The 18,380-nt window shown below is 37.5% G+C and overlaps 1 protein-coding gene across 4 annotated transcripts in view; it reads right to left on the bottom strand.

The window, feature by feature from the left end:
* LOC133520628 (guanine nucleotide-binding protein G(q) subunit alpha) overlaps positions 1-16,626 on the bottom strand; it is a 35,963-nt gene extending 19,337 nt beyond the window's left edge. Inside the window, exons 1-2 of one of the 4 annotated variants that reach the window (XM_061855160.1) lie at positions 16,313-16,626; positions 15,637-15,840 (exon numbers count right to left, since the gene is read on the bottom strand). In XM_061855160.1, coding sequence (XP_061711144.1) covers positions 15,637-15,754 — 118 coding nt within the window. In that variant the 5' untranslated portion in view covers positions 15,755-15,840; positions 16,313-16,626. Of the gene's footprint in view, positions 1-15,636; positions 15,841-15,913; positions 16,212-16,301 lie in introns of those variants that run through there. The other 3 variants (XM_061855159.1, XM_061855157.1, XM_061855158.1) reach the window with 3 other exon arrangements.
* Positions 16,627-18,380: the final 1,754 nt, after the last annotated feature.

The following is an 18,380-nucleotide window of genomic DNA, read 5'->3' as shown; positions in this document are numbered from 1 at the left end:
AGCTTTTGGGTGTACCTATTTTTTGCATTTTTTTATTAAAATACCTTTAAACAACCTAATAAAATTCCTTGTACTGGTCAGTTTTCCACATATACCGTTAGATGGCGTTGTGGTGCGTATGGTGACTGAAATACTCGTATATATGAAAGTTACTCCATGATTTGAGGTAACGTCATGGCTATATCATTCAGTGTTGCCATGAACTGAATCAAAAAATCTTGAGCAGAGTTAAAGAAATTCTATGAAATTAATATTCAGAGGGCTTACTGCGAAAAACAAATATCGAAAATTCATTACCTCTATCCGATCGCTCTTGCATATTTGAGCGACAGAGAGGCAAATAAAGAAATTTTTTTTTCGTTTTTCGTATCCGAGTAATCCTGTACAGATAATTTTGTTGTAGTGGTACGAGTGGTATCACTGCACAGAGATGACGTCATTGATGTTGCAGGCTCATTTAGGATCACTCGCACCAATCACTAAACCGGGGTTAAAAGGTTAAACCTGGAGTTACCATGGTTACCAGTACAATTTGACACTGGGTTAACGGTTTAACCGGTTAACCCTGGATTAGTGGAATGGTGCAAGTGGCGCTTAGCGTTCGAAATATAAACTGTCGCTTTTGAACCGCATAATTTACCAGTAAATGGTAATACTTTTAAGTTATATATACTGGTGGACTATTTTAGGTACGTTTAAAATGAAAGCATCCATCACCATTTACTTTATCGTTTACTGAGTGTGTAGGGGTTGGTCCTGGTCACGTCCCATAATTTCGCGCGTGCCACAGAGATAGGAACAGACGGGTCAATGTACGAAATTCTTCGTGCAGCTGTCAGCTATAAATAATAGTTCCAAATCTCTCCAGAGTAGCACTAGAGCAGCTAAAAACCTAGGCGTATTTGACAGAGTAACTCCTCTGGAGTTGCAGGCGTACATAGGCTACGGAGACTGCTTACCATCAGGCGGGCCGTATGCTTGTTTGCCACCGACGTAGTATAAAAAAGTGACATTAGATTTTTTTCTCAAGTATTCTAGGTATTGTAGCGCCACCTATTTATGGTTTTTTGTCGGACACTTTTTGGTATATGGAGATTTTGTTCCTTGCCTCTACCTTCCATAGCAGCAACGTTATTATAGCAAAGAGATTTTGAAATAGAAGTGGATTGTTAAAAGAAAACTTTGTAGCCACAGAAAATTTACTGTCATCTTTCAACACATGATTAAAACTTTTAGAACGCCATTTGACTTTAGCTTTAGTTACAAATCTTTTTAAAAAAATCAGTCGTTTTTTATTTATTAGTTATACAGTATTGATATTAATTTAATGGTACAAAAAAATCCTGATTAAAATTTTGTAGCATTTTGTTACAAAATTATTATTATATTCGTTATTCATAAATGTTTGCCAAATCTAACAAATTGACTGTCCCTATCTGTCATTTTGAAATTTATTTTTGTCAGAAAGACACAAAATATGGAGTGTGGATTAAAAGGAGTGCAATCTCTTATGGTAGAACTGTTGCAAAAGCGTCCAGCTGTCGGCTATAAATAATAGTTCCAAATACCTCCAGAGTAGCACTAGAGTAGCTAAGAACCTAGGCGTTATTGACGGAGTGAAGTGCGCTGTCTATGATTTGATTTTTTGTTCAAGTACTCTAGGTATTGTAGCGCCACCTATGAAAGGTTTTTTGATGACTCTTTTTGGTATATGGGGATTTCTTTCCTTACCTCCACCTTCCATAACACAAAATTTAACTGAGGTTTGTAAGAGGTTGCTAAGATTTTTTATACTACGTCGGTGGCAAACAAGCATACGGCCTGCCTGATGGTAAGCAGCCTCCGTAGCCTATGTACACCTGCAACTCCAGAGGAGTTACTCTGTCAAATACGCCTAGGTTTTTAGCTGCTCTAGTGCTACTCTGGAGATTTGGAACTATTATTTATAGCTGACAGCTGCACGAAGAATTTCGTACATTGACCCGTCTGTTCCTATCTCTGTGGCACGCGCGAAATTATGGGACGTGACCAGCAATATTATTCTATAATATAATAAACTCAAAGCTAACAGAATTACACAAAAAAAATAATGAAACTAATATGAATCTATTACAGCTTACAAAAATATAATGTGCCTTTTACTGTTCACTAATTAGTATTAGTAACCTAATGTAAAGGTGTGCCTCACAACAATTTATGGAGCATGTCATTCAGGATGATCACATAACATGGGACAGTCAGGAGAAATCTGAAACTACATACCATGTACCTACAAGAGATATGGTAATTTGTTTTAAGGATTCACATGTTCAACAAAAAAAAAACTCAAATGTACTAATTTACCTGTCATTACACCTTATAAAACAAAGTCCACTGCCGGATCCGTCTGTCTGTATGTTCTCAATAAACCCGACTACTACTGAACGCATTTTCATGCGGTTTTCATCTATCATTAGAGTCATTCTGTAGGTGTATAATTTGTTAACCCGTGCAAAGCCGCCGGGTTGCTAGCAAACAAATAATCATTTGGCAATTATGTATAACATTACCAGAAACAAACAAGATTAGCCATCAAGGTATAGATTGGTAATCAAACTCTGTCAGACTGGGAATATCTCAAACTTAGACTAGTATTATCTTTGACCATTTTGAGCTCTTCCGACCACATCCCACGGACGGCACGGACATCCAGTTTTTTAAGAGTGCGGTTTTATGCAGAATCCCGTTTTTAGTAGTATGCGCAAGCAGAACGCTTGTGTGAATGTTACTATATTAGCATGTATATATTATTAAAACGGGATCCTGCAGAAAACCGTACCCGTAAAAAACTGGATATCAGTGGGAAAGAGCTTTTACTGTGGGCATGACTGGCACAGTGGACTCCTTAATCATTTGCCAGCTGGCCAGCTGACTCATGTCAAATGGCACTAAAATGTGGGTCCTCGAAAGTTCCCTCCTCCCACTCCTACAAAGCACTTTGCTAGCCAATAATTTATTAATTTTACGCTACCATTACTTAGAATTTGCCACCCAGACTATAAGGTACAGGAATGTGTAGCTATCTCAGCTTATCTGCCCATACATAAATTGAGTCAAATTACACAATGTGCAATCAGGGACTGAAAAGGTACCCTTAAAAACGGTTTTGACCGGTCTTTTTAAAGGGTACCCGACCGTTAAACTAGCATTTCGGTACCGATATCAACGCTTTGGGTATCCAAATAAGCTTCCGTCCAAACGGTACCCTTAAATAAAAGTACCTTTAAAACAATTTTGAAACGGTACCCGACCGTTGAAATAGCATTACGGAAGCGGTATCAATACTTTAGGTATCCAAACAAGCTTCCATCCAAACGGTACCCTTAGACTTTAAAACAATTTTGAAAGGGTACCCGACCGTTAAATTAGCATTCCGGAAGCGATATCAATACTTTGGGTATCCAAACAAGCTTCCGTCCAAACGGTACCCTTAAGTAAAAGTATCTTGCCACGCGATCGGATACCCGAATACAAACCGGTCACTCAATTTGAATGATCGCCCGCCATCTTGGATTTGGGCATTTAAGCTCAGATTAAGATGAACATCGATATCTGAGGATCCCAGAGGATCTTTATTATGATTCTGAGGTCAAATTTTTAGAAAACGCACGCCATTTTTTATTTCGGCATTTATGCTCAGATTCAGATGACAATCGATATCTGAGGATTCGAGTGGACCTTTATTGTGAATCTGAGGTCAAATTTGTAAAAAACGCACGCCATTTTAAATTTCGGCATTTAAGGTCCGATTAAGATGAAAAACGATATCTGTGGATCCCAGAGGACCTTTATTGTGAATCTGCGGTCAAATTTTTAGAAAACGCACGCCATTTTTGATTTCGGCATTTAAGCTCAGATTCAGATGTAAATCGATATCTGAGGATCCCAGAGGATCTTTATTATGATTCTGAGGTCAAATTTTTAGAAAACGCACGCCATTTTAAATTTCGGCATTTAAGGTCCGATTAAGATGAAAATCGATATCTGTGGATCCCAGAGGATCTTTATTATGATTCTGAGGTCAAATTTTTAGAAAACGCACGCCATTTTTGATTTCGGCATTTAAGCTCAGATTGAGATGAAAATCGATATCTGAGGATCCCAGAGGACCTTTATTATGATTCCGAGGTAAAACTTTTGGAAAACGCACGCCATTTTAAATTTCGGCATTTAAGCTCAGATTAAGATGAAAATCGATATCTGAGGATCCCAGAGGACCTTTATTGTGAATCTGAGGTCAAATTTTTAGAAAACGCACGCCATTTTTTGTTTCGGCATTTATGCTCAGATTAAGATGAAAATCGATATCTGAGGATCCCAGAGGACCTTTATTATGATTCCGAGGTCAAATTTTTAGAAAACGCACGCCATTTTAAATTTCGGCATTTAAGCTCAGATTGAGATGAAAATCGATATCTGAGGATCCCAGAGGATCTTTATTATGATTCCGAGGTCAAATTTTTAGAAAACGCACGCAATTTTAAATTTCGGCATTTAAGCTCAGATTGAGATGAAAATCGATATCTGAGGATCCCAGAGGACCTTTATTATGATTCCGAGGTAAAATTTTTAGAAAACGCACGCCATTTTAAATTTTGGCATTTAAGCTCAGATTAAGATGAAAATCGATATCTGAGGATCCCAGAGGATCTTTATTATGATTCTGAGGTCAAATTTTAAGAAAACGCACGCCATTTTTGATTTCGGCATTTAAGCTCAGATTCAGATGTAAATCGATATCTGAGGATCCCAGAGGACCTTTATTATGATTCTGAGGTCAAATTTTTAGAAAACGCACGCCATTTTAAATTTCGGCATTTAAGCTCAGATTGAGATGAAAATCGATATCTGAGGATCCCAGAGAACTTTATTATGATTCCGAGGTAAAATTTTTAGAAAACGCACGCCATTTTTTATTTCTACATTTATGCTCAGATTCAGATGAAAATCGATATCTGAGGATCCGAGTGGACCTTTATTGTGAATCTGAGGTCAAATTTGTAGAAAACGCACGCCATTTTAAATTTTTGGCATTTAAGGTCCGATTAAGATGAAAAACGATATCTGTGGATCCCAGAGGACCTTTATTGTGATTCCGAGGTCAAATTTTTAGAAAACGCACGCAATTTTAAATTTCGGCATTTAAGCTCAGATTGAGATGAAAATCGATATCTGAGGATCCCAGAGGACCTTTATTATGATTCCGAGGTCAAATTTTTAGAAAACGCACGCCATTTTAAATTTCGGCATTTAAGCTCAGATTAAGATGAAAATCGATATCTGAGGATCCCAGAGGATCTTTATTATGATTCTGAGGTCAATTTTTTAGAAAACGCACGCCATTTTTGATTTCGGCATTTAAGCTCAGATTCAGATGTAAATCGATATCTGAGGATCCCAGAGGATCTTTATTATGATTCTGAGGTCAAATTTTTAGAAAACGCACGCCATTTTAAATTTCGGCATTTAAGGTCCGATTAAGATGAAAATCGATATCTGTGGATCCCAGAGGATCTTTATTATGATTCTGAGGTCAAAGTTTTAGAAAACGCACGCCATTTTTGATTTCGGCATTTAAGCTCAGATTGAGATGAAAATCGATATCTGAGGATCCCAGAGGACCTTTATTATGATTCCGAGGTAAAATTTTTGGAAAACGCACGCCATTTTAAATTTCGGCATTTAAGCTCAGATTAAGATGAAAATCGATATCTGAGGATCCCAGAGGACCTTTATTGTGAATCTGAGGTCAAATTTTTAGAAAACGCACGCCATTTTTTGTTTCGGCATTTATGCTCAGATTAAGATGAAAATCGATATCTGAGGATCCCAGAGGACCTTTATTATGATTCCGAGGTCAAATTTTTAGAAAACGCACGCCATTTTAAATTTCGGCATTTAAGCTCAGATTGAGATGAAAATCGATATCTGAGGATCCCAGAGGACCTTTATTATGATTCTGAGGTCAAATTTTTAGAAAACGCACGCAATTATAAATTTCGGCATTTAAGCTCAGATTGAGATGAAAATCGATATCTGAGGATCCCAGAGGACCTTTATTATGATTCCGAGGTAAAATTTTTAGAAAACGCACGCCATTTTAAATTTTGGCATTAAAGCTCAGATTAAGATGAAAATCGATATCTGAGGATCCCAGAGGACCTTTATTGTGAATCTGAGGTCAAATTTTTAGAAAACGCACGCCATTTTTTGTTTCGGCATTTATGCTCAGATTAAGATGAAAATCGATATCTGAGGATCCCAGAGGACCTTTATTATGATTCCGAGGTCAAATTTTTAGAAAACGCACGCCATTTTAAATTTCGGCATTTAAGCTCAGATTGAGATGAAAATCGATATCTGAGGATCCCAGAGGACCTTTATTATGATTCCGAGGTCAAATTTTTAGAAAACGCACGCAATTATAAATTTCGGCATTTAAGCTCAGATTGAGATGAAAATCGATATCTGAGGATCCCAGAGGACCTTTATTATGATTCCGAGGTAAAATTTTTAGAAAACGCACGCCATTTTAAATTTTGGCATTTAAGCTCAGATTAAGATGAAAATCGATATCTGAGGATCCCAGAGGATCTTTATTATGATTCTGAGGTCAAATTTTTAGAAAACGCACGCCATTTTTGATTTCGGCATTTAAGCTCAGATTCAGATGTAAATCGATATCTGAGGATCCCAGAGGACCTTTATTATGATTCTGAGGTCAAATTTTTAGAAAACGCACGCCATTTTAAATTTCGGCATTTAAGCTCAGATTGAGATGAAAATCGATATCTGAGGATCCCAGAGGACCTTTATTATGATTCCGAGGTAAAATTTTTAGAAAACGCACGCCATTTTTTATTTCTACATTTATGCTCAGATTCAGATGAAAATCGATATCTGAGGATCCGAGTGGACCTTTATTGTGAATCTGAGGTCAAATTTGTAGAAAACGCACGCCATTTTAAATTTTTGGCATTTAAGGTCCGATTAAGATGAAAAACGATATCTGTAGATCCCAGAGGACCTTTATTGTGAATCTGAGGTCAAATTTTTAGAAAACGCACGCCATTTTTGATTTCGGCATTTAAGCTCAGATTCAGATGAAAATCGATATCTGAGGATCCCAGAGGATCTTTATTATGATTCTGAGGTCAAATTTTTAGAAAACGCACGCCATTTTTGATTTCGGCATTTAAGCTCAGATTCAGATGAAAATCGATATCTGAGGATCCCAGAGGACCTTTATTATGATTCCGAGGCCAAATTTTTAGAAAACGCACGCCATTTTAAATTTTGGCATTTAAGCTCAGATTAAGATGAAAATCGATATCTGAGGATCCCAGAGGATCTTTATTATGATTCTGAGGTCAAATTTTTAGAAAACGCACGCCATTTTTGATTTCGGCATTTAAGCTCGGATTCAGATGTAAATCGATATCTGAGGATCCCAGAGGACCTTTATTATAATTCTGAGGTCAATTTTTTAGAAAACGCACGCCATTTTTTGTTTCGGCATTTATGCTCAGATTCAGATGTAAATCGATATCTGTGGATCCCAGAGGACCTTTATTGTGAATCTGAGGTCAAATTTTTAGAAAACGCACGCAATTTTTGATTTCGGCATTTAAGCTCAGATTGAGATGAAAATCGATATCTGAGGATCCCAGAGGACCTATATTATTATGAATATAACACTTACTTTTACTTTTCACTTTATCTAAATCCACGAATTCCATGGTGAATGTCTTGCACTCGCGTTTCGACTCTGGCCTTGTCGGTGTCAGTCTTACTTATGGGGCGACACTTAGAAATGTAGTTATCATTAGTTAAGATGGAGGCGATTTATATTAATTGAATCGAGACATCTCTAACTTTAGCTTAAAGTCGACTTCCGATTATGCAAACTACGCCACCAGATGTCACTATAAAATTGATACAATTTAAATATGTAAGTCGGACGTAAGGAATACAATCTCCATGTACCTACCAAAAAATGACCGTCCGTCCGTCACTAGTTAGGTAACGGCGCACGGTGGGCTGAAAATCGGCCTTCATAGAAATAGAAACCGAAGTCTTAAATTTGAACTTTTTTTTATTGGAATAGCTGTTGGGTTTTATTATGTCCCAAAATTAATCTATCGTAAGTAGCGGCTAAGAATATATTATTAAAAAATAAAAAAATAAAAACTACATTAAAATATACCTTAAACAAAACTACATAAAGCTAAAAAGGAAAAAGATTCAAAACTAAAACTACAACTAAAGTTATAAGTAAAAAATTGGCTCCAGCTGGGTGCCTTGTGGCAAGGTGCCTAGAAGGCTGGCGGCATTTCCGCGCTGGACAGCAATGCCAATGCGTTGTGCGAGGTAAGAGCCAGCCCCCTTGTCACCCGTTGCCTACACGAGGCGCTTCGAAAGCTCTTTAAAAATGTTGTGAGCGCCAGGTCCCCACGGCCCAAGGGTTTCCACCCCAAAAGGCTCAAACATATAGCTCAAATCTTAGCTAATTTGGTTGGAAAAATAATTAGTTATATTTTTTTTTTTCAAAATCTTTGTATGGCGCGAATCAGAAAAATCGAGTTTTGTCCGAAAATAAAATTTAACCGTAATATCCTGACAGATGATTTTAAAACCAATTATTCTTGATTTTCCACATAATTAATATTTTCCTACGGGGTGCACTTTTTTAAATCGATATATTTTATTTTAATACGGTTATACTCGTTATTTTGACTACAAAAAATGAATTTGAGTTTGATCGAACCAATAACTTACGCGTAGTGAATTATGGATGTAATGGTTTTATTTTCAATTTTCTACTTGTAACTCTTGTATGTTTATTATTTATCTACTTAATTAAAACAATGAGCAAAAGTTATTTCAGCATGAAAAAATAAGTTTTTTATTTTTTATTAAATAAGTGCATACGGTAGAAAAGTTCGCGTTATGTCAAAATATTAGACATGTGTAAGTAATGCGCGTAACATCACAAATGAGATATCACTCAAACGCGTAATATTGCATTACGCATCACTCCGAGAAACCAAGCATTACTCGAGCACATGACTGGCCGAAGCGCGCGTAAACTCATAAAGCATCAATATAGATTGACCCGGTAGTCGGTACGAAAGGTCCGTTCAAGTCTATATACAATCCGCGTAATGTATAATGAGCAATGAGACGTGATGGTGTGATGTGTGATGTTTGTTTGCCATGTTATCATTACTTTGCTATCCCGCTCGCACCCGCACTCACTGCTCGCTCGCTCTCATTCCGCAATGCTTTCGGAACACTTCGGATCGGTCCGCTCGGCCGGTCGGTAGCAGTCGCATTTGAGTTATTGCAAATTTCATTAAATTGATACGATAACGGATTTTTGCACCTGCAATCGATTTAAAACTGTAATGCGTTACCATAGAGCTTACAATGTTTTTAGTATTTTACCTATAATGATGCGGCTAAATGATAATTCGCTTGCGAGTTTGAATTTGACGAACAAAAACGTATTTACTGTTTATTATTGTTGTGAAATGTTTGGTTTGGTTGACTTTTGCGGCAAACTAAATGAAGCACGAGTGAAGTTACTTATTTATCTTTAGTTTAATAGTGAGCTAGTGTTTACAGTACATTCTCATATCAGTATCATATCATAATTTTATTGATATACCCAAATAAAAATACTACCATGTGACTCTCTATGGCGTTATCTCATTAATTAACAGATATATTCTTTTATTTTTTTTATCTATGATGCATATTTTACGACTATAAAAATAAAACATTAACAAAAACGATCTATCACATGGCGGTGAAAAAACGCAATTCGTAATAGATCGACGCGCCGATATGATACGCCCTAGAGTCCTAACACTCGCTGCGTAATGTAGTTAGTACTGTAATGAGTGTGACGTTGCCATCACGCGCGCGCCCGCGCGCTGTATTCGTTCGGGTAAATGTTTCGTTTCGAGTGATAAGTGATGTGATATCTCATTGTAACATTACGTTTTCGAAAAAGTGATGTGATATAGCATTACTTTTTGAAGTACTGTTTCGCGCATGTCTACAAATTATCCTTAATAATTGGTACTTAAATCATCTGTAAGGATATTACGGTATACCTTTAATTTTTGAAAAAAAAAAAAAAAACATTTTGCTCGTACGCTCCATACATTTGATTAAAACAAAAATTCACTACTCGTAGATTATTGGTTCGATCAAACCCAAATTAATTTTTTGTAGTCAAAGTAACAAGTATAACCGTATTACAATAAAAAATTACTAAAAAAATACATCGATTAAAAAAAAGTGCACCCCGTAGGAAAATTCTAATTGTGGAAAAATCAAGAATAATTGGTTTTAAAATCATCTGTCAGGATATTACGGTTAAATTTTATTTTCGGAGAAAACTCGATTTTTCTGATACGCGCCATACAAAGATTTTGAAAAAAAAAAAATATAATTAATTATTTTTCCAACCAAATTAGCTAAGATTAATTTTTGGACGTAATAAAACCCAACAAAAGCTATTCCAATAAAAAAAGTTCAAAATTAATACTTCGGTTTCTATTTCTATGAAGGCCGATTTTCAGCCCACCGTGCGGCCGCCATCTTGGATTCCAAAATGGTCATCATTTTCGAAATCTGCACTCCCTAAAACCTATAAAACGATATCCATGACGACTTTTATGACAGAATGCACGGCCGCCATCTTGGATTCCAAAATGGTCATCAATATCGAAATCTGCACTCCCTAAAACCTATAAAACGATATCCATGACGACTTTTATGACAGAGTGCACGGCCGCCATCTTGGATTCCAAAATGGTCATCATTTTCGAAATCTGCACTCCCTAAAACCTATAAAACGATATCCATGACGACTTTTATGACAGAGTGCACGGCCGCCATCTTGGATTCCAAAATGGTCATCATTTTCGAAATCTGCACTCCCTAAAACCTATAAAACGATATCCATGACGACTTTTATGACAGAGTGCACGGACGCCATGTTTTATTCCAAAATGGTCACCATTTTCGAAATCTGCACTCCCTAAAACCTATAAATTGATATCCATGACGACTTTTATGACAGAGTGCACGGACGCCATGTTTTATTCCAAAATGGTCACCATTTTCGAAATCTGCACTCCCTAAAACTTACAAAACGATATCCATGACGACTTTTATGACAGAGTGCACGGCCGCCATGTTTGATTCCAAAATGGTCACCATTTTCGAAATCTGCACTCCCTAAAACCTACAAATTGATATCCATGACGACTTTTATGACAGAATGCACGGCCGCCATCTTGGATTCCAAAATGGTCATCAATATCGAAATCTGCACTCCCTAAAACCTATAAAACGATATCCATGACGACTTTTATGACAGAGTGCACGGCCGCCATCTTGGATTCCAAAATGGTCATCATTTTCGAAATCTGCACTCCCTAAAACCTATAAAACGATATCCATGACGACTTTTATGACAGAGTGCACGGACGCCATGTTTGATTCCAAAATGGTCACCATTTTCGAAATCTGCACTCCCTAAAACCTATAAATTGATATCCATGACGACTTTTATGACAGAGTGCACGGCCGCCATCTTGGATTCCAAAATGGTCATCATTTTCGAAATCTGCACTCCCTAAAACCTATAAAACGATATCCATGACGACTTTTATGACAGAATGCACGGCCGCCATCTTGGATTCCAAAATGGTCATCAATATCGAAATCTGCACTCCCTAAAACCTATAAAACGATATCCATGACGACTTTTATGACAGAGTGCACGGCCGCCATCTTGGATTCCAAAATGGTCATCATTTTCGAAATCTGCACTCCCTAAAACCTATAAAACGATATCCATGACGACTTTTATGACAGAATGCACGGCCGCCATCTTGGATTCCAAAATGGTCATCAATATCGAAATCTGCACTCCCTAAAACCTATAAAACGATATCCATGACGACTTTTATGACAGAGTGCACGGCCGCCATCTTGGATTCCAAAATGGTCATCAATATCGAAATCTGCACTCCCTAAAACCTATAAAACGATATCCATGACGACTTTTATGACGGAGTGCACGGCCGCCATCTTGGATTCCAAAATGGTCATCATTTTCGAAATCTTCACTCCTTAAAACCTATAAAACGATATCCATGACGACTTTTATGACAGAGTGCACGGCCGCCATCTTGGATTCCAAAATGGTCATCATTTCGAAATCTGCACTCCCTAAAACCTATAAACGATATCCATGACGACTTTTATGACAGAGTGCACGGCCGCCATCTTGGATTCCAAAATGGTCATCATTTTCGAAATCTGCACTCCTTAAAACCTATAAAACGATATCCATGACGACTTTTATGACAGAGTGCACGGCGGCCATCTTGGATTCCAAAATGGTCATCATTTTCGAAATCTGCACTCCCTAAAACCTATAAAACGATATCCATGACGACTTTTATGACAGAGTGCACGGCCGCCATCTTGGATTCCAAAATGGTCATCATTTTCGAAATCTGCACTCCCTAAAACCTATAAAACGATATCCATGACGACTTTTATGACAGAGTGCACGGCCGCCATCTTGGATTCCAAAATGGTCATCATTTTCGAAATCTGCACTCCCTAAAACCTATAAAACGATATCCATGACGACTTTTATGACAGAGTGCACGGCCGCCATCTTGGATTCCAAAATGGTCATCATTTTCGAAATCTGCACTCCCTAAAACCTATAAAACGATATCAATGACGATTTTTATGACAGAGTGCACGGCCGCCATCTTGGATTCCAAAATGGTCATCATTTTCGAAATCTGCACTCCCTAAAACCTATAAAACGATATCCATGACGACTTTTATGACAGAGTGCACGGCCGCCATCTTGGATTCCAAAATGGTCATCATTTTCGAAATCTGCACTCCCTAAAACCTATAAAACGATATCCATGACGACTTTTATGACGAGTGCACGGCCGCCATCTTGGATTCCAAAATGGTCATCATTTTTGAAATCTGCACTCCCTAAAACTTATAAAACGATATCCATGACGACTTTTATGACAGAATGCACGGCCGCCATCTTGGATTCCAAAATGGTCATCATTTTCGAAATCTGCACTCCCTAAAACCTATAAAACGATATCCATGACGACTTTTATGACGAGTGCACAGCCGCCATCTTGGATTCCAAAGTAGAAGTCTACTTGAAACGGTACCGTACGGTACCCTTTCAAATGTAGCGGTACCGTTTGAAAAATGTACCTCTTACATTTTATTTATTCGGGCACCGTTATAGTTATATAGTTTTTCAATTGATACCCTTAGTTTAGGTATCGGTCTTGTGCGATTTTATTCGGGTACCGTTAGCTTTGGATACCTATTCAATGGATACCCTTTGTGTAGGTATCGGTCGTTTGCGATTTTATTCGGGTACCGTTACAGTTGTATAGCTTTTCAATTGATACCCTTAGTTTAGATATCGGTCTTGTGCGATTTTATTCGGGTACCGTTAGCTTTGGATACCTATTCAATTGATACCCTTATCTTAGGTATCGGTCTTTTGCGATTTTATTCGGGTACCCTTAGCTTTGGATACCTATTCAATTGATACCTTTATTTTAGGTTACCGGTCTTTTGCGGTTTTTCAGTCCCTGTGTGCAATCTGATCCTTCACAGGTAAGTTTGCAAGATTGAACATTATTACAACAAACTCAGACATACTCTGAATGCAAATATAGTTTTGCACAGACTTTAACCCTTAACCACTGACGTGTTTTTACGGTAAACCATTGGGAACTTTACCGAAACGTCATTACAACTTTGACGACGTACCACATTCGTACTTAAGTTAAGCTGGTAAGCCCATTTTATCTATGGGCCTTTCACTGCTCAATAGGATAGGTATTGTAATCTTGTAAAATATTGAAAAAAATCTTTATTGAAACAAAAAATGTCCATAGCAGCTGCTTCTAGGCTAGTCCGCCACTGACTTTTAATAAACAAAAATTAAATCTTTTATTATATAGAGAGGTCTCAAGTGGTGGAAGCAGGATAGCGAAGCGACATACATACTGGCCCAGTGGCGGATTTGCCCTAAGGCTTGAGTAGGCCCAAGGCTAGAGCAGATAGATATCAGGTGGGGCAGTCTATACAAAAAGGTGCTAAGCAAAGGGCAGCCTGGGGCTCATGGCGGTCAAAGCTGCAAATCTGCCACTGATCTTGCCTGCTTATAAAAATTAAGATAAGGAGCCCAGACAGCGCAAGGTCCTCAGAAAAGCTTGGAGACCCCTGAAATAGGTTGACATTACCTATGTAACGAAAATTACAGTTTTCCTCAGTTGGTATATGACCTTTTTGGGTTGAAATTTTTGGGATCACTACATAGATTTATTATGATACACTTAATTTATATTTGAACTGTATTGTAATAAATGTGTGTATATTTATATATATATATAAAAATATTATAAAATGTGCATCTATAACCCGAATAAGCTGTGATGCAGCGGATGAACTGGCCAGGAAGGGTTCAGAAGCACCGGCATACGGACCCGAACCCATAGTACCTCTACCAGTATCCTACATAATAAACCAACTTGACCAACACCACAAACCACTACACAATGAATACTGACATAAATGAACACATGTAGATAGACGAAAGAAACTCTCCCAGAAATGAACTACAAGCTCATAAAAACACTACTGAAAACACCCAAACAGCTACTATGCGAAATAAAAGGGATTAATTACAGGACATAACACACTAAACAAACACCTGCATAACATAGGTAAGACAGACAGCCCCATGTGCAGAGCATGCATAGAGGAGGAGGAAACAGCAAAACATATTTTCTAGAATGCAAACAGGTAGATGTATACAGGAACAAATACCTAGGATCGCCAAACACACTGAAAGAGGTCTTTAACAACCTGAAAACACTGTTAGGTTTTGTAGAGGAGCTGGGGTAGCTAGAGTAGCGCTACCTCGTTTTTCACGCAAAATAGGTACAATGGATGTCGAGTCGCAGTAAAGGCCTTGAAAAACTAACTAACTAAACCCGAATAAGCTAACACATTATACATAGATACAAAATGAAAGTGAGATAACCAAAAAGTTGTCATAAGATTGTAGTAAGAAACAAAGGCAAACAGATTATGATCTAATCTTTAAAAATATTAAGTCTGTAGTTAAGACTGAGTAGAAAGATGAAAAGTAATGGTAATGCAAGAAAAATAAAAATTTTACTAATTAAAACATAAAATCAACAGGTGCTGACTTATAGAAAAATACTCAAATTGACAGAAAACATGTTGTTCAGAATTTAGCCAAGTGCCACACATTATAACCAAAGTATTCTTGTTTCATTAGAATCAATTCATGGTTAAATGCTTAATATTACAAAAGAATTATTCATCAATACTTAAAATGTTCGGTAGGTATGGCTGCTTTAAGGGAACATTGGCTTATCAGATAGTAACCATTAACATTTCCCCATATTTTCATTTGTGCCAGGTTTCTGTCAAAGTATTCACCAGCATGTTAATTAGAACAAAAATATAACTTACCAAGCAACAGAAGTTTGAGTTCTCTCCTGGCATCACGTTTGTCCTTCCGGAGTACCCGCTCTATTTCTTGGTTGATTCTTTTCTGTTCTTTGGCTTCTTCTGACATGCAGCAGTCCATGTTTCCTCAGAGCGGAGCGCCGCAGTCCTTCCTCGCGCGCGGAGCCCTGTCCTTTCGGCAGGCCTTTCAACCAAGGCACACCACTCCTAGAAAATACATATTTCACATTGACACCTCGCGACTTGAACAAACGTTACGAATTTTCACAAAATCACGTACCGACGGCACGACGCGCGAACAACCATCCGAACGCGAAACGATTCAATACTAAAACCGACAATCCGGTCACTGGGTGTGGTGACTTATGATCGGTCATATACATATACGCTGCTGTCAACTGCCGACATAAACACTTTGAAATTCGTTTATATACGAGCGTGGAGTCGTAGGAAGCGATCGTATATTCTTGTTATAGTAACTAAATTCAAGAAACCCGTGACTATTCCCCCACACGTGTGTATTAATAAGATTAAAACTGTGAGCAAATAGCGGATTGATGATACCTAGGTAATCTACTGATAACTAGAACGGCCTATGTCTAGGTTACGATGTGATTTGCCACTGCATAATAGACGCCGATAGGAACCTTATAGGTGCACTTTCTTACTTGTTACGTACCCGAATGTTTATCCATAGGGCACGATCAAATGTTCCACTTCAATTTATTGCACTAACCACGATTAATCACTCAAGTCATACAACGTCCGCCTCTCTCAATATGGCGCTGGGCGATTTTTGGCGATGTTCTGCGCGTGCGTTGTAAGAGTAGTATTAAAATAAAAAAAATGTGAACCGAAATTCAATCAAGCTAAGAAAAAATATATAATTGAAAAAAAAGTGTCCGATAGCGAATTTTTTTTCCCCACCCGATTATGAAAATCAGATATAATTTTCATTCTCATCAAAATAATTGACAGCTAAGATGCATAATGTTGCTAACTTCGTCTTTAAAAAATGCTGAAAGTTTAGTAAATTTAAAGTGACTTTGCATAATTATTTCTATTTCAAAATAACTTAAAAAACTAACTTTTAAGGGAAATTAAAAATGATTTCCCTTTTATTAATAAATAAGATAACCTATGGAGGCATTGTCAAAGTCCTAAGAAAAGATAAAATTGTCTATGGTCATATTCACTCTGTTGACTCTCAAGTCATAAAATCGTCGCAGGTAGTCAGCACCTAGAAACGAGCAGTTTTGTCTATAAAATAAGAAATTTTTATTTTTATTTTAGCGTCACCTAGCTTTGAATAGTTTAGTAACCTTCTTAAAATTGTAGTTCTGCTATTGTCTAAGAGGTGGCGTAAAAATTAAACTTACGTTGACTTCCAAAAATACAGGCTAGATGGCGTTGTAAATTCTCATTACTTCAGTTTACAATATTTTTCAAATACCTTTTATGCCTTAAATATCACTTTTTATTAATTTAAATATCAACATTTTGATTCTAGGTATTCTTGTAAATAAACCTTTTTAGTTAAATTTCCTATAGAAAATAGGTATTACCTACGTGTAATAGATTCCTTACAGTTTCTCACCCTATTATACCTGTCTTGGTATGCTTAAGAGGAATATACTTAAGAGGAAAAAGGACGGCGGACTCTCCATCTCTAAATAAATAAATAACTCCATACTGTTTTAGAGGGTCACGATGATGATAAGATACAGTGACACCTAGTGACATGACATACTCTTTAATTACCATGTACTTATATATATTTAATTATCAATCGCGCGCGTGATGTGAACTCATCAAATCGTGTTGTGGCATTAGACTGCTGCACGATTGGCAACAACGGACGCATATCAGCGGCCTTACACCTTCTTAGTATTAGAGTCAGACCAAGATAAGTTGGCAGCGATTTTGATAGCCCAGCCAGTGCAAGGGTTAAGTGAACGTCATAAATTCATAGAAGATTGACGTTTTATAATAACACTTATAGTCGTTCGATTTGAAGCTGGCCCGAAGCGGCTAATCTTTTATCTATTGTTGACTAAAACCGCGCGTGCCACTACCTGCAAAAAAGGGTCGTATCATTCTAATTGGCACCTGATCGCGGGCTAGTCCAACGCTCAAAAAACCAGTGTATGTGTGCTCTCCGATAACGCGCCTTTGTTACGCATATCGAGACACATTCTAGACTGGTTCGGTAGCGTTCAACTCGTCGGCACTCAGTCACCGTATAGGGAACACACAAGAAATCGCAAATTATTTTTCCATATTATTCATATTGAATCTTATTTCAATTACCATAGAAGTTGTAATTAAATAACCGGTCAAAGTGACCGGGCTCTTTTTTTGCAGGTAGTGGCACGCGCCGTTTTAGTTAACAATAGACAAAGGATAAGCCGTTGGGAGCCAGCTACAAATCTAACGACTATACACTATCGGGGCTGCCAAAATCGCTGGCAAATTTTGGTCTGACGAGGTAATTAGCTAAATTCCTGTTTCGATGCTCAACGCTCAAGTGATCAAAGCAGAGTTACCCTACCTATTTAGTTATCCATTAAAAGTAGTGAGTATATGCGCCTCGCCTTGAGGCGGTAGTCACGGTAGTGGTGTTAGGTGGTAAGTATGTACCTACTCTCATAAGCTAAATATTCCCAATGATCAATAGTAAAGTGGTGTCCGGAATTTGAATAAATTGACACGAGTTTGAAAGAAAACATTTGATAATGCATTTTATT

Source organism: Cydia pomonella, chromosome 8 (assembly GCF_033807575.1).
Source record: "Cydia pomonella isolate Wapato2018A chromosome 8, ilCydPomo1, whole genome shotgun sequence".
Taxonomy (NCBI): Eukaryota; Metazoa; Arthropoda; class Insecta; order Lepidoptera; family Tortricidae; genus Cydia; species Cydia pomonella.
This window is presented reverse-complemented; position numbering and strand designations above follow the sequence as displayed.